The 20,696-nt window shown below is 44.2% G+C and overlaps 1 protein-coding gene across 9 annotated transcripts in view; it reads left to right on the top strand.

The window, feature by feature from the left end:
* ARHGAP21 (Rho GTPase activating protein 21) overlaps positions 1 to 20,696 on the top strand; it is a 170,386-nt gene that overhangs the window by 30,651 nt on the left and 119,039 nt on the right. For 4 of the 9 annotated variants that reach the window (XM_079913783.1, XM_079913782.1, XM_079913781.1 and 1 more), the window contains exons 1-2: positions 10,511 to 12,019; positions 13,389 to 13,797. In XM_079913783.1, the coding sequence (XP_079769909.1) occupies positions 13,717 to 13,797 (81 nt within the window). In that variant the 5' untranslated portion in view covers positions 10,511 to 12,019; positions 13,389 to 13,716. Of the gene's footprint in view, positions 1 to 10,510; positions 12,020 to 12,119; positions 12,435 to 12,521; positions 12,567 to 13,388; positions 13,798 to 20,696 lie in introns of those variants that run through there. The other 5 variants (XM_079913778.1, XM_079913776.1, XM_079913777.1 and 2 more) reach the window with 3 other exon arrangements.

The following is a 20,696-nucleotide window of genomic DNA, read 5'->3' as shown; positions in this document are numbered from 1 at the left end:
CCTCCCCATCCCTCCCCGTATCCACATGTCTGTTCTCTATGTCTGTGTCTCTATTCCTGCCCTGCAAATAGGTTCATCTGTACCATTTTTCTAGATTCCACATATATGCATTAATATACGATATTTGTTTTTCTCTTTCTGACTTGCATCACTCTGTATGACAGACTCCAGGTCCATCCACATCTCTACAAATGATTCAATTTTGTTCCTCTTTATGGCTGAGTTACATTCCATTGAATATATATGCCACATCTTCTTTATCCATTCATCTGTTGATGGACATTTAGGTTGTTTCCATGTCCTGGCTATTGTAAATAGTGCTGAAATAAACATTGGGGTGCATGTATCTTATGGTTTTCTCTGGGTATATTCCCAGTAGTGGGATTGCTGGGTCGTATGGTAGTTCTATTTTTAGTTTTTTAAGGAACCTCCATACTGTTCTCCATAGTGGCTGTATCAGTTTACATTCCCACCAACAGTGCAAGAGGGTTCCCTTTTCACCACACCCTCTCCAGCATTTATTGTTTGCAGATTTTTTGATGATGGCCAGTGTATGGTGATACCTCATTGTAGTTTTGATTTGCATTTCTCTAATAATTAGTGATGTTGATCATCTTTTCATGTGCCTCTTGGCCATCTATATGTCTTCTTTGGAGAAATGTCTATTTAGGTCTTCCACCCATTTTTTGATTGGGTTGTTTGTTTTTTTGATATTGAGCTGCATGAACCGTTTATATATTTTGGAGATTAATCCTTTGTCAATTGCTTCATTTGCAAATATTTTCTCCCATTCTGAGGGTTGTCTTTTCATCTTGTTTATGGTTTCCTTTGCTGTGCAAAAGCTTTTAAGTTTCATTAGGTCCCATTTGTCTATTTTTGGTTTTATTTTTATTATTCTAGGAGGTGGGTCAAAAAAGATCTTTCTGTGATTTATGTCAGAGTGTTCTTCCTATGTTTTCCTCTAAGAGTTTGATAGTGTCTGGCCTTACATTTAGGTCTCTAATCCATTTTGAGTTTATTTGTGTGTATGGTGTTAGGAAATGTTCTAATTTCATTCTTTTACATGTACCTGTCCAGTTTTCCCAGCCCCACTTATTGAAGAGGCTGCCTTTTCTCCATTGTATATTCTTGCCTCCTTTGTCATAGATTAGGTGACCATAGGTGTGTGGGATAAAGTATGTTTATGATATGTCTTCAGAGCTTTTTATTTTAAAGACCCAAAATGTTGCAGCTAAACCCTTTCCCCATCCCTCTTTTCTTTCCTTCCTCCTTCCCTCCTGAAGTTGATGTGTATCATTCCATGATTTTTATACTTTTCATTCACGTGTATATTATAAACAATATATGTTACATATATGGATACATATGTATATAATATTTACATCATCAAACTGCTCATCTTATCACAATTTCCCTTTTCACTCAACGTAATTCTTTTGATATAAATTGATATTTGTTGATATGTTCATTTTACCTGCTAAATAGATTTGGATCACTTAAACAAAACTGATTTTTGTTTACCTACTGAAGAGCGTATTATTTCAGCTTTTCTAGAAAGGGTTACTTTATACTTTCTGCTTGGATTTAAAAGGGACAGTTTCTCTGGGTAGATATCCAGAAGTAGATTTCGTCTAGAATAGAGTATGTACATCCTCAATTTTCCTCGCTATTATATTTTAAAATGTGCTTGAAAAGTGGTTTTCATTTACTCTTCAGCACATATTTTATTGGGTGTCTAGTATATGCCAGGCCTGTTCTAGGCACAGGGATTTAGCAATAAACAAGAGACTTATTTCCTGTTCTTCTGAGGTTTACATTCTAATCTGGGAAGAGAGGCAATAAATAACAATATTAAACACCAGGTGGCAATTAGGGTTAGGGTTAGTGCTTTGAAAAATTAAATGAAGTGTAAGCAGTGGGGAGAGAGCAGTTGGCTTGGGGTGGGGTGGGCAGATATGGTACCGTTTTAAGTCGGGCTGGGGACTCAGGGAAGACCTGTCTAGTAAAGTGATGTTTGAGCGAAAGACTGAATAAAATGAGGGAGAGGAACCCAAGTGGATATCTGGGGAAAAGTGTAGTCTAGGCTGGGGAAACAGCAGGTGCAAACAGAAGGTGAGCTGCAGGAGGTGAGTGTGTGTGTGTGTGTGTGTGTGTGTGTGTGTGTGTGTGTGTGTGTGTGTGTTTGAAGAACAGCAAGGGTATAGGTGTGGCTGCACTGGAACCAGTAGACAGGAGGTGGCTCAAAATAGAACCAAGGGAAACTATTGTAAGAATTTGGGATTTTTATCTGAGGGAAATGGGAAGCCAGTAGAAGGTTCTAAGCAGAGAATTGACCCGACCTGACTTAGATACTAAAAGGGTGACACTGGGTCCAGTGTTGAGAGCTGGCACTAGCAAAGTTGTGGGCAGAAACTCCAAGATTGGTTAAAGACTGTCATCACCATCCAGGTGACAGATGACTTGGCTTAGACGTGAGTGATAGCTGTGGAGGTGATCAGATTCTGGATACGATTTAATATTAGAGCTAACAAAGCTTACTGGTGGTGAGATGGGGGATGTGAGAGAAAGCAAAGTCAAGGCTGCCTCAAAGTTTTTGGTCTGAAGCAACAGAATAAACAGCGTTGCCGGTTAATATGGGAAAAGCAGATTAAGGCATTTTACACTTGAGACCCCTTTTGAGTATCAAGGTGGAGGTAATAGTCATTACAACTTTTGCAGACAATCCAGGGGTTGGAGACTGAGCAAGTAGAGTTGCCATTTACTGGTTTGATGAATTTATATTTCCCACCTGCAGTGTGTAAGAGCTTCTGTTTTCATCAACACTTCAGCCCTTGATGTCATCAGACTTATTTTTTGCCAGGCTGATGGGTTTGAAATGGTCTCATTATCATTTTAATTTGCATTATGCTGATTCCATTGATATCAAGCATCTTTTATTATGGTCAGTGGCCACCTGTGTCTCCTCTTTTGTGAATTGCGTATTTATCTTTTCTATTGTATTTATTGGTTTATAGGGGCTCTTTATAAACTGTCGATATAAATCCTTGGTGGGTTATATCAGTGACATATATCTTCTGCTAGTCTGTGGCTTGTCTTTTCACATTATTTCTAATTATTTAGTCACTCAACACTTCTGCCTTAGATACCAGAAGAATACTATTAGGGAATACTAACTCCCTAAAACCACTGAGGAAATTACTGCAATTAACACTTTTTCACCTTTCTTTGTCCTTCCACCTCTCAAGTTTTTGTACCCTCATTTTGATTCTCATATATTATACTGACAGCATTATTACTTTTCATTGTAGGACCTTTCTTTCAAGATGTATAATGTGTACATTCTATATAATCAGTTGTTTCAGTCCTTTTATATTTACTCTGAACCTGTTTTAGTGGATTATAGGGTCATATCGTATAATTGTTTTGAGGAAAGGTGATACATTTCCCAAATATCTACATAGTTGAGAGTGTCTTTCTGCGGCTTTTAAGTGTGGGTGTGTCATCTTTAAGGCACATTTTTTTCTTCAAAACTCTTTTATATCAATTCATACTGAGAAGAGTTCTGCGGTTAATAATGTTTTTCCTTTGGGCCACAGGTCAGTACACTTTTACTGGAGAGAGCCAGATAGGAAATATTTTAGGCTTTGCAGGCAGTATGGTCTCTGTTGCAGTGTCCTGCCTCTGCTATTACAGTGCTGAAGCAGCCGTAGACAAGTAAACAGATAACCATGGTTGTATCCCCATAAAACTTAGTTTACAAAAACAGGCAGCAGACTGGATTTGGTCTGTGGGCCATAGTTTGTCATCCCCTGCTTTAAATGATTCACTTTGGTTTACTTTTAGGATTCCTTTTTTTTTTTTTTTTTTTGAATAATCAGAGTTTAACAACTTCCCCCAAGTAATTATTCTCTTTTAATAATTCCTGAAACATGGTAAGTCTTTTTAATCTTTGGCATTGCAAAATAGTGTTCACATATAGTTTAGACAAAAGCTAAACTCCTATACCAAAAAGATCTTAAAAATACAGTGGTTTTTATGTATAGAAGTGGTTACATGGAAGGTTATGTCTGTTTCTGGTAACAAGCCAGAAGTAGGCAATTCAGGCCTGTGGCAATGTCTCTAGCATCTTCCACAGGTGACTTCCATCTCTGGGTCAAAGGAGATGCTCCCATTCTCAGTATCTAAAGGAAGATTCCCAGATAAAATATAGGACACCCAGTTCAATTTGAATTGTAGATAAACAATGAATAATTTTTTAGGACAAGTATATCTCACACAATAATTGAGATATACTGAAAATGTGTTCTTCGTTTATCTGACATTCAAACTGAACTGGGCATTCTTTATTTTTATTTGCTAAATCTGGGAATCCTTTTTTCCAGCCATCATGAAGGGGGAAAAGGGTTAGGAAGGCACAGGTTCAGTCTTTTAAGGAAGGCCTCCAGCGTGGCAGACACCCATTCCTGCTCACATTTCATTGCCTAAAATTTAGTATTAGGGCCACACCTAGTTAGAAGAAAGGCTGTGAAATCAAGTCTAGCTTATTCACCATGTGGCCAGCTCAAACACTATTTTTATGGAAGGAGAGAACAGATATAGGAGGACATTTTACATCTTTTAATAATTTTTCTAGTTTCATTTGTTCTAAACTCTATGTCAGAGGCATCAATTTCTCTAAACTGGATTTTGGTTACTTGTCCTCCATATTTTTCATCTCCTGTCTAATCACTTTAACCTCTTTGTCCTTTTCCTTTGTATTTGAAATGCTTTTTAAAAGCCTGTAATCTACCCCACTATTTTCTGCCAGATGTTTCTTCTTATTCCTTATTACTTATAATTCAGTTATTACTTCTGCAATGGTATGATTTTTTTTTCCCTCTCAGTATCTTCCCTTAGCTCTTCCGTCTCCTTTTAGATCTCATTCATTGTCATGTCATTTCACTTTTTTTTAATAAATGTATTTATTTATTTATTTTTGGCTGCATTGGGTCTTTGTTGCTGCACATGGCCTTTCTCTAGTTGTGGTGAGTGGGGGCTACTCTTCGTTGCGCTGCGTGGACTTCTCATCATGACGGCTTCTCTTGTTGTGGAGCACGGGCTCTAGGCACATGGGTTTCAGTAGCTGTGGCACGCAGGCTGAGTAGTTGTGGTGCATGGGCTTAGTTGCTCCGCAGCATGTGGGATCTTCCCGGACCAGGGATCGAACCCGTGTCTCCTGCATTGGCAGGTGGGTTCTTAATCACTGCGCCACCAGGGACGTCCCATCTTGTCATTTCACTTTTGACATATTTGATTTCCTTCAGGGTGGAAAACATTTGTCTCTATTTTTCTTGTTTACTGGGTGGAAAACATTTGTCTCTAGTTTTCTTCTGTTTACTGTGGTGAGTTGTCTTCTATAATACATCTTTTCTTTCACTTTAGAATAATATGCTTCTTTATTTCATCTTCCCCTTTTCCTCTCCAAATTAAAACGTTTACATCAATCCTTTTATTTTCTTTCCATCCATCTGTGATCAGATTTGCTATCTAGATTTTTCTATGTATATAAAGACACAGCTAATGAATTATCTTTGAGTGGATCCAGCCAATGAAGAGCCACAGTAGGAGGCTGGAAGAGGGCGAGAGGGTGGGTTCATAGGATGTGACACAAGATTGGGCTCTCTCCTAGTTGCAATATCTACTTTTTTCTTTCTGTGTTGCAATTTTTAAAAGTTAAAACGTAATTGAAAAAATCTTTTGGGATAAAAGTTATGCAAGCCTGCATCTATCCTACTGAAGCCCAGATGTGAACTGCCACATATTATCCTGCAAACCTTTCCTATCTGAAGGTAGAACCCTTGGTTAGTTGACTTTTGGATTAGAAGAGAATGCAGTCGGGATTTCCCTGGTGGTCCAGTGGTAAAGAATCCGCCTTCTAACGCAGGGGACGTGGGTTCGATCCCTGGTCGGGGAACTAAGATCCCGCATCCCACATGCCGCAGGGCAACTAAGCCTGTGTGCCTCAACGAGGGAGCCCACATGCCACAAACTACGTGCCACAACTAGAGAGAGAAAACCCTCAGGGCACAACTAGAGAGAAGCCCGCGCGCTGCAATGAAAGATCCCGCATGCTGCAACTAAGACCTGACGCAGCCAAAAAAATAAATAAATAAAAAAAGAAGAGAATGCAGGCAATGAATCAAGGAGTGGAGGGGTCTTTTGATGTCTCTCCTACTTCTGCCTTGTAAAGGTGAAAGGGAAGGCTAAGATATTTTTTTCATTCTGATGAAAAAGATTTGGTTGCTCTGGCTTAGGCCTGTAATATCAAAATCAATTGCTAGCACAATTTCCTAGTTGGAATGGTTGGAATTTAGTGTTCTATTCCAAGATGATGAGGACATTTCAGTTCTCCAGTTTGAATCTGGGTTTCTACCCAGATTGCACAGTATTTTCACAGGATGTTCCAGCCCATATTTAGTTGGGTGGGTGGAAACCTTTAAAAAACTGGCCTCATATTTTTAAGGAAAATTGGAATGCTTATAAATGGAAGTCACGATTCTTAGGATAAAAGAAAACTGTGTACATTTTTATTCTTTCTTTTTCTCAAAATATATAAGTAAACTCTTAATAACGCTGATGCATATGAACACCGTACCACTCAATTTTAATTATGGAGGTGCTGGTGCTGAAAAACAATTTGAACCCAGAAGAAAATGTTTGCTCCACAATCGTGGTTAAACTATGAGCTTTGTAATTATTGCCAAAATGCAAGTGCTATGTTTTTGGCATGGTAGCGTGGCCAAAAAACAGCTCAGTCACCAGAGGTGGAGGTAGGTAAAGAGATAAAATGTGGCATTTCTGGAAATTGAGGCCCACATCAAGTGTCCTCTGTGTGGACACCTCTTGTAATTTACACTTTCCCTTTTAGGCATATGCACACGGACATATACATAGATCTTCCAGCAACCCAGAGAGCTGTCGGACAGCCGGGAATTTCTTGAGGTATAAATATTTTTCACTAATAGTGATATAATCATCATTCTTTTCTTGAATAATTTTCCAGTGAAATGTGTGAAGGCTGTGGTAGGTACTATGGAGGTCTGGAAAAGAACTAAATGCCCTGGGAATCTGCCCTGGAGAAGTTTCTAATTTAGATAGAAAAGGAGATAATAATCAGGTAAATAATAATATAAAATTGTTTCTGATCAGGTAACCAATTAATAGCAACAAACAAACAAACTAAAAAGAAACATTCAAGCAGAGTACTAGTCCAGAGAAAGGAAAGACCAGGTTAAGTGGAGGGCAGAGAAATTATTCAAGTGTACCTATTGTGTGTGGTGCTTGCTAGGCACTATAGACTTGGAATAAAACAGCATCCATACCCTGTAGATTAGAAATTAATAATCGAAGATAGTAATCATGTGGACAGAAATATTAAATCATATATTTGGCAGATGCAGAGAATTAGATTAGTAAATCGTTTACATTATTAATTAAAAAGAGGTGATGGGGCTTCCCTGGTGGCGCAGTGGTTGAGAGTCCGTCTGCCGATGCAGGGAACACGGGTTTGTGTCGCGGTCCGGGAAGATCCCACATGCCGCGGAGCGGCTGGGCCCGTGAGCCATGGCCGCTGAGCCTGCGCGTCCGGAGCCTGTGCTCCGCAGCGGGAGAGGCCACAACAGTGAGAGGCCCGCGTACCGCAAAAAAAAAAAAAAAAGAGGTGATGAAGGAAGAAGAATCTTAGAAATTATTATTATTGGCCATGGCGCATCTTGCAGGATCTTAGTTCCTGGACCAGGGATTGAATCTGGGCCCCTGACAGTGAAAGCGCCAAATCCTAACCACTGGACCACCAGGGAATTCCCTAGAAATTATTTATTGTAGAAAATCACTCCCTTCCCTTGATTACAATAGTTTAATGCCTTGCCAGAGAGATGAGTTTTCTGTAGTTATTCAACAAGAAAGTCTTTTTCAAAGAAATATTAGTAGATAATGTGTCTTTTTACTATTGTATGAATAAGAAATGAAATCTACAGTATAGTCCTAAAACCAAGAAAAGCCTTACTCCTCTGAGGGCCATTGGTCTTAACTGCCTCAGACATATAGTTTGGCAAACGCTCCATCGCAAATTACACATTTCATCTGTGGAATTCGCTGGCAAACACTTGTGCCTCTTAGAATTGCCAACTTCTATATTGAGAGTAGAAATCATCCATAGATTATTACAGAATGACATTAGACCAGGGGCTAGGGCATTTCGGTTCTATTTCTGGCTTTGACATGTTTCCTTGATGATGGTTCACCAAAACAATATTACTGTGTCATTAACAAAGTCAAAACTGAACATTTTAAGGTTATAGTTCCCACCTTTAAGAACGTCTTGCCTACATTGCAAGAATTATAGTGTGCAAGGTTGTCTTATAGTTGTTACTAATATAGCTGTAGTAATTTCTGAGACTGTTTCAAGGAAATCTCTCAGAAGTTAGATTCTAAGAAATCCATACATTTATTAGCTATGCTCAAAAGAGGAAAATATCAGCCTTTCAAAGTAAACAAAGCTAGAATTACTGTGAGCTCTTGCTTATCCACGATACTTGGGATAAAGAATACTACCAAGATATCAACTGCGAAACCCACGGTTAATTCCATATCTCTTCATTTACAATGATCCCCAAACCTACTGTTTCACCAGATCTCTCCCTGGAATGGTTAACAAGTAGCCACAGGAGTTAGGTTTGGCTGGTTTTCCTTTCTTCTGCCCTCCCTCTGGTGGAGGTGTTAATGAGTGAAACACCCAAGACGGGCAGCTGAAGACAACGCCAAGGCTTTGATTTGCATCCTCCACCAATTATACCGTCAGCCTTTGGAACGGAGAATGAGGAGGGATGGCTGCCACTTCCCAGATGCCTAGAGGGCATCCACTTGGGTCTACTCAGAATGCATCTAAATGAGAGCTCAAGCAGCTATTAAAGTATTGTTACTGCTCATGCCTTAGATAGGAATAGAGCTAATTTTTTACACTGGGTTAATATGTTCCTAATAAATACCAATGAAATGTTATAAAAGCATAGGGCTCCTGTTGGAAAAACAGGACAAACCCCTCCTTCATCATAATACTTTAATAGGAATAATATTTACATCTATTGTCTTATTTGATGCTCTCAACATCCCAGCAAGAGAGGGAAGGGTCTGTCATACTTGGAGGTCCCAGGAGAGTACTAGGGTTCAGGTTTCCCAAATCTCAGTTATGTGCTTTTGCTCTTCTGCATCCAGATAGCCTAATACACATAAGATACATATGGTAGCAAGTTATAATGGTTCTTAAAAACAATCCTAAGTTTTCGAACACCGTAATCTTACCGATCCCAGAGGTAGGATTAAATCAGTTACCCACAAAGCACAATGATCAGTAGAGGAAAAGCTAAGTAAATGTTAGCTTCTGTTGTTGTTATTAAAAACTGTGTTAGAGGTAGGATAGTGGTGTGGAGAGAAGCATGGACTCTGGACCCTACCCCCTGGGCTTGAATCCTGGCTGTGCAGTGTACCTGTCTCATTAAATTGTGTGTAAAGCTCTGGAATACTCAGCAGGCAGGCAGTGCTATTATAGACTGTAGTCACTACTATTTCTTGATAGCTCTAGTACTTATACACAGAAGTAAAAATTTACCCTAGGTCACCCGGTAAATGTTGAAGCTAGACTGTAATCCTGGTCCTTCTGCTTTTACCTCTTACAGAAATGTCTTTCTAGGTTACATTAGTTTCCCACAATTCCTAAAATGTGTTTTACCTCCTTTTCATATCTCCTTCCATGGCCAACATGTAGTCTCCTTTACCAAACTGAAAGCCTTTTTCAAAATCAACATTTATAAAAATTTCCATGACAAAAACCTTAACCCTAGACGTCCTCAGCTGTGAGGTACTCAGTTTATGCCATGCACGTGCATTTGCATTTGTAAGGAGCTGTTTTGTGCTTAAAATTGTTTTTCCTTTCTGGACATATTCTATAAGCCCACTAGAGGTACACTACTTGAACCCTGCATTTCTATTCACTTCTAGTTCATTTACCCTATCGCATCCAGAACTGGATAGCCCAGTGGGCTATTCAGTAAATTACCGACTGACTGGCAGGAATTCCTTCTGTTTTATTCTTTTTTTTTTTTTCCTTTGTTATTGGCTGACTAGTTTTGTCAGGGGCTGTCAAGAACATGCAAATTTCGTGGCCACATAAAAATGATCTAGTCAGAGTCGTTCCCCTAATCGAGGCGGAGGATTTAGTTGTATATTCTAATGTTCGGCACCTTCCACTCTTAGGCAGATCTAAAAACTACAGCACAGGTATTCAGGCCCCAGGGAGTGGTTTTTAGTTTTTTTTCTCACCAACAACCGAAAAACAGGACCCGAGGCAGCGGACGGAGAGCTGGGTGTGGAGGCCGGGGTGGGTGGAGCGGGGAGGTGTCTCTAAATCTTCTGGGGAGAGTGCGGTAAGAAAGGAAGGAAAAGGTACGCAGACCCCAAAGCTTCTCGGGTTTGTTCTTTTATTTTTCCCCTTAGGAGGGCGGTGGCAGCTGATCAGACACAATAGCTGGCAGTCCCCCGCCGGCACGAAGATAAAAATGACCCTCAACAGCACCAGCAGGAGGACTGGGAAAGGGAGGAGGGGTGTGTCTGGGAGGAGGCGAGGATGAGGGTGACTAGGTGACAAACCCCGCCACCGCGGCGGGGTCCTCCACTCCAGCCCGGCGAGGACAGGAGCTGTGAGACACCTCCCCGGAGGGGGGCGGGGTGGGAAGGGGAGCCCGAGGGGCGGTGGCTTTCCTACTGGGGGCGGGCAAAGGGTGGAGGGACGCCTGAGTCAGCTGCCCCTGATTGGCTGGAGTTCTCTCGTCGCGTCTTCCGATTGGGCCATTTGCAGCGGGAGATGTTGTGAGGCGCGGCGGGGCGGAGCGAGCCGCCGGGGGTCTGGGGCGAAGCCCCGGAATCGGGCGGGGAGGGGCGGCGGTTGGGCCCAGGACCCCGCGCTGCTGCGACCTGCTGTGTGGAGAAGCGCAGCCACCTTTCCTCAGTTCCGCTAGCTGCGCCGAATTGTTCAGCTGCCCTGAAGATGTAAAAAGGGCAAAGAATTGAATGAACAGCGCTTGGCTGCGACCTCTCCCCAACCCCCCCCACCCCAAATGAGAAGCTGTCTTACTGTCGGGCGTGAGAGGACACTCCCTTACCTTGAAGTCCCACATCGCACCCCTCCCACTGCAAAAAGGGTCAAAAACTCACCTGGGCGTGTCCCCCGCAGTCTGGGACCCAATTCTGCGAGTCTAGCCGTATGATCGACCCCCTCCCCGGCCCTGACGCCAAGTACCTAGTCCCTTCCCCAGTGGAAGCCCGGGTTCCTGGCCGCTCCCGCTCTGCGCTCGGGAGACTGGAGAAGGCGGGGAGGATTTTGTGTGTCTGGTTTTTGGGGAGGTGTTCGGGGTGGTGGTGAGGGTTTGTAGGTCCCGACACACATTGGGGGGGTTGGCGAGCACCCCCCGTCCCCGCCCCCGCCCCCGGCTAATCCCCCTTCTCCAGCGTCGGTTCCCGGGACCATATTATTCAAGACAGAAAACATTCAACCCCAGAGCCTCCCCTGGGGAGGGGAGGGGAAGGAGGTGGAGTGGGAGGAGGTGGATCCAGGGAGGAAGAAGCGAGAAATCCGCCCCCGGGAAACAGCTCGGCGCGGCAGCGGAACGAGGCACTTCTGTCACTTGGCGGTCGCGGGCGCCCGAGCGCGGCCCCGGCCCGGCCCGGCGAGGCGAGGGGAGAGTCCGGCGGCCGCCGCCCCGCCCCACGCCCTCCCGCGGCGGCCGAGAGCCCGGGGCCGGCCGGGGCAGGTCGCGGCGGTGCCTGGGAGCGGCCGGCCGGGGGCGGCGGCGGCCTCGGAGCGCGGCGGCGGCGGAGGACAGCGCTGGCTCGTCCTCCCGCTCGGTCCAGTGCGCGCCGGGCGTGAGGGGCGCGCCGTCCGGTGGCCGGCCGGCTCGGTGCGGATCTACTCGCCGCGCTTTCTCCGGTGCGTGTCTGCTTTATTTTCCGCCTCGGCCGACGGGGCGCAGGGCCGGCGGGCGGGTGGAGAGGGAGAGCCGGGCTCGCCGCTGGCTCCCTCCCTTCCCGCCACCCCGGGCCAGCCCGCCCCGGCGCTGGCGCGGGGCCGGAGGGAGCGGCGGCGGGCGCCCGGCGGGGGCGGAGGGGCCGCGCCCGCGTGTGCGGAGCGAGGGAAGGCCGGCGGGAGGAGGGAAGGGCACAAAGGCCGGCGGCGGGCGCCGGGGTCCCGCCGGCCGGCCGTGGAGGAGGGGCGGCTCCCGTCCGCTCATGAATATTAACCGAGCCTGCGGCCTAGCGCGTACCGGCTGGGCCCGGCGCCCGGCCCGCGTCCCCGCCGCCGCTCGCGCCGCGCTTCGGAAGCCGGGCCAGGCGGGGCGCGCAGGGTGAGCCCCCTCGCTTTGGGCCTTTCCCCCGGGTGTCCCCGTTCGTTTTGGAAAGTACATATTTGGGCCGCCCTTCCCGGGAGATCGAGATCCCCGACCCGCCTCTGGAAGGGGCGGAGGAAATAGTGGTCGGTGGGTGGTGGTTTTCTTTTTCCTATTTTTTTTTCTCCCTAGGTGGCCACGGGGAACGGGGAAGACCGTGTCGAGGCGTAGTTTGGGGCGCGGCAACTAAAAGTGGCCGGGGCTGCGGCTTCATTTCTGTAGCTCCGGAATAATGCCCCGGAGAGGGAGTCCCTCCTGCCGCCGCGCGCACCTCCCCACCCGGCCCCGCGCCGTCGCCGCCCAGCCCCGCCGCGGGCCAAGGAAAACAGCCGCCTCCTCGGGGACACCGGCGGGCCGGGGCGGAGGGCGGAGGGCGGGCGCCCCGGGTACCCCAGGCCGCCTGGAGACGCCGGCAGAGCCGCCGGTCGCGTCCGAGCAGGACTTTTTGTTTTTATTTTGGGGAGCTGGGGAGATGGCGGGGAGCAAGGAGGGCTTTTGAGAAAGGATTATCCCATTTTAGTCCCGCGGGGAGCAAACTTCCCTTAAGTCTGCTTATCCGGGTGATGCAGAAGAACATAGACTCCCTCTCCTCTGCCCAGAAAATACATGAATTAAAATGCACTTGAAAAGAGAACGGTTTTTCTTGACGGCTGCACAACGGCCGGGCATGTTTGAGGCAACCACCGTGCAGTTCTGATGTTTCGCTTTTTTTTTCCCCCCTGGTTTATAGGATTTTTCCCCCTTTTTCTATCTCTTTTTGTATGGGAAGATTCTTTCATCTTTCATACTTCATCAGCATGGACCGAATTATCTTTCCATGTGTTGGAAAGGCGAGCTTGGGGTGGGCATGTGAGCAAGCCTAAGGTCAGTGTATGGAGAAAGTTCATGCCCTTTAACTTTTCCCTCTTCTAGGAAAGATCTCTTTGGGAGAGTCTTCACGACGCGCTCGCCTTGCTCTTGGACTTGGGAGGAGCGCTAGGAAGAAGGGGACCGTTTTCTAGCCGCCGAGGAGACCTCTCTTCTTTGTTTTTTATGTCTGGAGAAATGGACGAAGACGGTGAAATCAGTTGAAGTCCGAAGAAATAATCATCAGGGCATTTCGAAGGCGCTTCATCAAAACCTTCATTCCCTGGCGCTCTAATTGTCTCACCGGCACTGCACCTTCTAGGAGCCTGGTGTGGCATTTCCCCCCCAATGTGGACTCCCATGGGTTGGTCCCTTCTTTGTAATTTGAAATGAAATGATGGCCACACGTCGGACTGGTCTGCCGGAGGGAGATGGTGACAACAAGCTCAAGACCTGCGGGTCCCCCGCCTGTGAGGTAAGCGCAGCGGCAGCATCCCGGTGTAGCCCGCAGTGGCCTGTGTCTGTGAGGTGTCCTGCCTGTGGGCGGTCAGTTGCCACCGGGCCTAAGAAGAGGTTTTTGGGGCTTTGGACTGAATGGTGGGAGTGCCCCAGCTTGACCGGTAGGGAGATGAAGCCTTGGCCATTTTTGTTTCGAGGAGCTTCCAGTGATTCTTCTGCAAGGACGTTTTCCTTACTTACTTTGAAATGTCCCCATCTTGGTCATCTCAGGGCACGGAATTCTCCCTTTTTAGGTGGCTGGGAATACTACAAGCTTCTGTTTTCCTACAGTTCCCATTCTCCAGTATTTTCTCCAGCTGGGCTGGTTAGGGGGTGCTTTGTACCTGTCGAGTGTGTATCCAAGGTTTGCTCTGGAGGTGGAGAGAGGGCATCTGTCTGGAACGCTTGTTGCTCCTGGACCACCATCTCTCTCCGACACTGATGCTGTTGCTGTGGATATCTGCTTTGGGTAGAGAAACAAGTCTTTTCCCCGTGGACAGTTTAGTTTAGGCACAGCCTTGGAAGACTGCTTGATGGAGCTGTAATTCCAACTCCCTTAAAAATGTCTTGCCTTTCCTGTTCTTTTATTTATTCCCTTCCTTTCACTGCTCAAAAGTCCTGTGAGTGTCAGCCTGAGCTGTCAGGTGGGTTGACTCTGCCTTCAGACCAACATCTTTGGGAGGGCTCAGAAGATTTTACACCAGGCTTTTGGAAATTTTTTGAGCAAAGCAGGAGAGAAATAGAAAATCCATTGATCTGTGGCACCCCTATGCCCTGTTGCCTCTATCTTTTTTCCTCCTTATGTTTGGAGTTTAATTCTATAATGGCTCCTTTGTGTTTACTTTGTTATTGATGGTTTCTGTAATTTGCTTTTGCTAAACATACTGAATACTGTTTTCCTTTAGATTTTGCTTTTGAGCTGCCTATATTTTTAAGGAAAGGTTGAAGATTACTTTAGATAACAGTGACATCCCCCAATGAGCCGTCACTCTCATTGTTTATTTTGTGCTTGTGTTACATTTTAACTTCATGGTCATTGAAACGGGGTCTAGTTCTCAGTGTGTGATTTTTGGCATCTTAATAAAAATGAGTCAGAAGTTAAGTTTTTGTTCATAAAGCAGGCAGAGGAACTTGCTTCACGCAGCTTACTTCATACTGCACTAGAAAGTTTATGCAGAAATCAGTGAGGTAGGTACAGTGTGCCGTTACCGTACAGTTTATTAGAACTATAGGTTTACAGTTAGAAACAGTGTTTTACTTTTTGACACCTGTAAACACCTGCTTGCAGGTAAAAACGTGATTAAGTATAACACCACAATTCTCTGATCATGGTGAACCATAATAACTCCTTTTGGAAGGCCTACCTACAGCTTAGTGATTGCTTAATGTGTATTGTAGTTCCATAATGATAGGTACTGTGGTCTTAAAGCCTTATTTGTCATTGACTTGTGAGTACCTTAATTAGCATGCTATTTGCACTGTATTTGCAAGAACTAGTGTTATTTGACTTTTTTTTTTTTGGATCATTTAAGGGATATCCCGGAAACCAAGAATTTATAATAGACACATCTTGTCCTTGGCTAGAAGGCAGTGTTTCCAGTTGCAAACTTGGCTTTTATTAACAATGACAATTATGTATTTTTTTTAAGGGCTGTGAGATTTGCTTTCATTTGGACCTTACTGCTGGCATAGCCGTAGTATTTCTAGTTTGGGATCCAAGAAAACACTGTATTGTCTGTATTTTGCTCATTTAGAGACTATATACAGTAGTTGGGTTCGGTAATAAACTGTGGTGTTGCTTGGCTTTTTAAAGAATAGACAGATAGTTTGCTTAGATTCTGTGTGGAAATAGAAATAAAGGGGCTGTATGCTGTCAGAAAACATTTTAAAATCTCAGGGTGAGGAGTGAGGGTAACTTGTATTTACTGGCTCTGTTTAGTTGTCTCTTATTGATGCTTCTGAGGCACATTAAATCTTGGGAGTATTTATTAGTAATAAAAAGAGTTGCCACTGGAATACTTCGGGTATCAGTTTTGGGTTGACAGATATTTAAGTCTTTGAATACTGCACTTAATTTTTGTGCTTAATTTTATTAGAAGAATTACATTCTAGAGTAGCACTGACATTCTTTTCAAAATTTTAAAAACCAATAGCTAAAAAACTAACAAACAAAAAACCGATTGCTATGTTCCTAAATGGGTATTTGAATAATAAATTTGTGTGTGCTTTTCCTACCCAAGAAACGATGGTATATATCTTAATATTAATGGTATTAGCCGAAACTAACTTTGTAGCACAGAAGAAATCAATGTAGTGAATTAAAGGAGTCCCTGTTTTACGCCTTATCTAATTGGCTAATTCCACCTGCTGTGAATAAGGTCTATTGTTTTGATGAAAAACCATCAGGAATTTCTTGTTTATATTAACTGTTAGAATCTAATTGTGTTGCTATATGAGTAAGTGTAGGCACCACCTCCCAAGACTATATTGGAAGGGCCAAAAACAAACAAATAACAAACAGTCCTCTTCAAATAAAGAATTGTGACACTTCAGTAAAATATATTTTGACATTATACAGTAAGGATAGCATAGTTGTGTTCACACAAAATGATATCCCTTTCACATCTAAATATGTATTTTTGGAAATTGGTTTCACTCACTGAGCCAGGTAAGTGTTTTTTGTGTGTGTGTGTGTGTGTGTTGTGCACGCATGTGTACAGGCTGATCTATGACACCTAGCCTTGCATAACTTTGATCACAAAATCACTTTGTATAGACTCTGAATCCTCTGTGGTATTTTCACCCCTTTTCACACCATATAGTGTTTCTTCTTTATGGTTCGACTTGCTCTCTCTCTCTCTCTCTCTCTTTTCAAAGCTTTCTAATCCACATTATTCTTCCCACTTCTAACATTTATTTCATTTTTAATCTCTAGTCCACAGGATTGTACACGTGTTTAGCACTTTCACTGTCTACTATTAGAACAAACCTATTTACTCATGCTAATTAACTTAGTTCATTTTATGTTTTGCTTCTTCACCGAGGCTAAAATGATCCTGTGACTAAAACGTATTATAAGCTGATGAAAACTATTTGTTTGTTGATTTTGGAACAGTGTAAATAATAAAGGCATTTTCTGTGCGCGAATTCATTCACGTAAAAATTCATACTTTTGCTCTTCTTTCTGGAATACTGTACACTTTGCTTTTATCCCAGACTTCCTTGTTCCTTCTCAGGCTCTCTCTCCCTCCATCTGTCTCTCTTTCTCTCTCTCTCTTTAGGCTTCTTATTCCTCTGCTGCCTCTTTCTTGTTGGTTTTTACAGGAGCCAGGCCTTTCCATTCCTCTACTCTTTTCTCACTCCCTAGGTTTCATTTTACATCCTCCCAGGGCTTTAATCTACATGCCCGTGATTCCTAATTTACAACTGTATCTCAGATTTTATGGCTGCTCTCTAGACCTAGATAGCCAATTGCCTATTTACCATACAGTTTTTTTGGATAGTGTACAGGCTCTTCAAACTCAACAGATTCTCTGCCCTGACCACCAACCTGCCCTCTCCCTGACTTCCTTCTTTTAGTGAGTAGCACTGCTAGGTACCTATCTGTCCAAGTTAAAAACCAGGCTACAGTCCTTGACCCCTCTCTCTCCTTCTTCCTCCTGTCAAAGTCCTACATTCTGAATCCCACTGCCACTCCCTGAGTTCAGATTAGCTGCATCTCAGCGATGAATCATGGACCAGGCTTCCTAACTCGCGTCCCAGGCTCCCAGCCTTGCCCCCTTCCAGCTCTCCGATCTGCCGTAACCAGAGCGCTCCTCCTGAAATAGAAAGCTGATCATTGCATTCCCTGGCCTAAAACAGTTTTCTGGCTTCCCATTGCCTTTGGAATAAGGCTCAAACTCCTGAGAGAAGTCTGAGAGGACTTCTGACCCGCCCTTCTCCTATCGTATCTGTGACCTCTCTCTGTACTTCCTGTATTGTCAGTACCAGCCCCCCCCCAAGGGCATCACAATGTCTCTCTCTTTACTTCAGGTCCTTATAAATCCTGTTTTCTCCCAGCCTTCCTTCCATTCTCCCCTCCTCCACTTCCACCCCTCCCTGGCTGATTTTTACTATCATTCTGGTCTTTTCTTCAACATCACTCAGGAAAGCTTTCCTTGACCTTCCAAGACTGGATTAATTGGCCCTGCTGCCTTCTCCTCAAACACCCTCCCTGTACTTTATCAGGAAGAGCACTTACTAGTTTATTTATCTGTATTCCCCTGGATTGCAAGTCCCATGAAAACAGGCACCATGTTTGTCTCTACAGTGAGTGGCGCATAGTAGGTGCTCAATAAATATATGCCAAAATAGCCAATAAACATAGCGGGAAAGGCTTTAGTTTTCTACTAACTGTTCATTTAGATCCCAGCACACTGTACCCTCTTGATGGTCCTCCTGCCTCGCTGTCCCCTCCTTCTCAGCCTTGGAAGTTTCCTCAGCCTCTTGACCTACTAAGTCTTCCTATACCTCAGGGCTCCATTTGACCCTCTTTTCTCCTCTCCAGACTCAGTTTCATGGTTTTAAATATCAGGTGTAAACTGATCATTCACATATATGCATATGTACACATGTATTTGCGTGCGTGTGTGTCTCTCCACCCTGACCTCTCCCTTGAATTCAGATGCCCACATCTAGCTGACCTGCCCACTCAGAACCTCCATTCGCCTGTGAAGAAGCCACGTCCCGAACCAAGTTCCTCCTTCTCTACAGCCCCTCCCCCCGCCCGCCCAGCTTCCCTGTTTGCTCCTTCGACAGTCTCCCTCGTCTTAAGCAAGAGCATTCCCACCCTCCCAGGTGGAGTCTTGGGAGTGATCTTTGATCCCTCTTTTTCTCTCTCGTGCATCACCTGCAAATCTGGCCACCGGCCTCTCAGCTCAGCCCTTGCCAGCCTGCAGTCTGTCCCCACAGTCATCCCGGTGGACCCTTTAGAAGTCAGGTCCTGGCACTGCTTTGCTTCGGCGCCTCTACTGGCTTCTCCTCTCCTTCAGGATGAAAGGCTGAAGTTCTCGGAGTGCCCGCAGACCCCTGGACAGCCTCCCGTCTCCTCCCTGAGCTCACCTCCTGGGCGCTCCCCGCTTCTGCGGACACACGAGCCCAGCATGCCCCAGAGCCTTCCCGCTGTGTTCCATCTCCTTGGGACACTGTCCCCCAGGTGTCTGCAGGGCCCGCTTCCTTGTCTCCTCCAGATTTGCTTAGAAGTCACCTTCTGGGAGGATCTTCCCTCCCCTGCTCCCCAGGACACACCCTGCCCTCCTTCCTCACTTCATTTTTTTCCCTGTCACTTATTCTCCATCTGACGTGCTCGTCCATTTGATTTTGCTTATTGATTTGGACAGATGATGTACGTAAGTGTTAAGAGTACAGTTTGTTTTGTTCACCTGGTATTTCTTGTGTCTGGAAGGGAGTCTAGCACGTGTTAGGCCCTCAGATATTTTTTTCGAATGAATGAATGAAGGAAGGAAGACCTAAGGAAAATTTCCATTCCAAAATGTTCTTGAGTTTGCATCTAGGTAGTTTAGATTATATAACGATGTGTAGTGTGAATTGTAGGTTCTTCTTTAGACCTCCATTTCCATTGGGATGGCTGTTCACAGTTTACTTTGCATCTTTCTTACCTTTTGGGAAGCTGGTAACCAAGTAACAGTAACCAAGGCAGTGTGTAGTACAAATGTATGAAATACTTTGTGCTAAGGTGAGATAATGGTAATGAACAGACTAAGGGAGGGGAATCAAACTGGTGGTGAAACTATGAAAAGGTAATAGGGTCATCCCTCAGGATCCACAGGGGATTGGTTCCAGGAACTCCCACCCAATGGATGCCAGAATCCTCAGATGCTCAAGTCCCTTATATAAAATGGGGTGGTATTTGCATATACCCTTACACATCCTCCCTTATACTTCAAATCATCTCTTGATTACTTATAACACCTGATACAATGTAAGTGGTATGTAAATAGTTGCTAGTGTGCAGCAAATTCAAGTTTTGCTTTTTGGAACTTTCTGGAAAAATTTTTTCCAAATTTTTTGATCCTTCATTGGTTGAATGCACAGGTGCAGTACCTTTAGGTACAGTGGGCCAACTGTATGTCTGATGTTTTCTTTCTTAAAACAATTGGCCAGTATAGGAATCTTCCTTACGTTTTTAATTTTTTTAATGTCATGAATATTTCACTGTAAGTTAAAAAATGATCACAACATTGACTATGGCAAAATGTTAACAGTTGTTAATTCTGGATGGGGAGAATACCAGAATTATATTATTTTTGTATTTTCTCTTTTTTTGTTTAATTCCAAAGTTACAATAAAAAGACAGCATTTACAGGTTTAAAAAATAGGTAATATGTTACCAGTCTTGTGAAAATCAGGTTTCTAGCAAACCTACCTACGCTGCTTAAAATAATACTTAGACGCTTTTTGAAAAGGATACACGTTACTCAAAACAGTACTTAAACAGTTTTTAAAAAACATGTTTTCTTCAGTGGAGGATTCATTGCAGGCTAGCGATAGTACAGTATAACATAACACTGTTATTTAATTTGAAACGTGTGTTCCTTCATATACTTGAATCTAAATGGCAGAATACCATTGTATGTCAAAAGCTTTACCCTGCAAATTAGGGTTAAAAGTATAGCCTGTTGGAATGAAGAGCAGCGGCAGCAGAACTCTGGATTTGGAGATATTGAGTGGAACCCATCTCAAGATAAGAGCCATCAACAAAATGAGTACCCAGGTCTAAGAAGAGTTCTCCACGCACTGTTAGTGTTTTGTAGCATTCATTTCTTCCAAATGAAACATTTTATGAAGTCCTTGTGCCTTGCTTACAGAATCTCTAAT

This window comes from Stenella coeruleoalba, assembly GCF_951394435.1.
Source record: "Stenella coeruleoalba genome assembly, chromosome: 2".
Lineage (NCBI taxonomy): Eukaryota > Metazoa > Chordata > Mammalia > Artiodactyla > Delphinidae > Stenella > Stenella coeruleoalba.
This window is presented reverse-complemented; position numbering and strand designations above follow the sequence as displayed.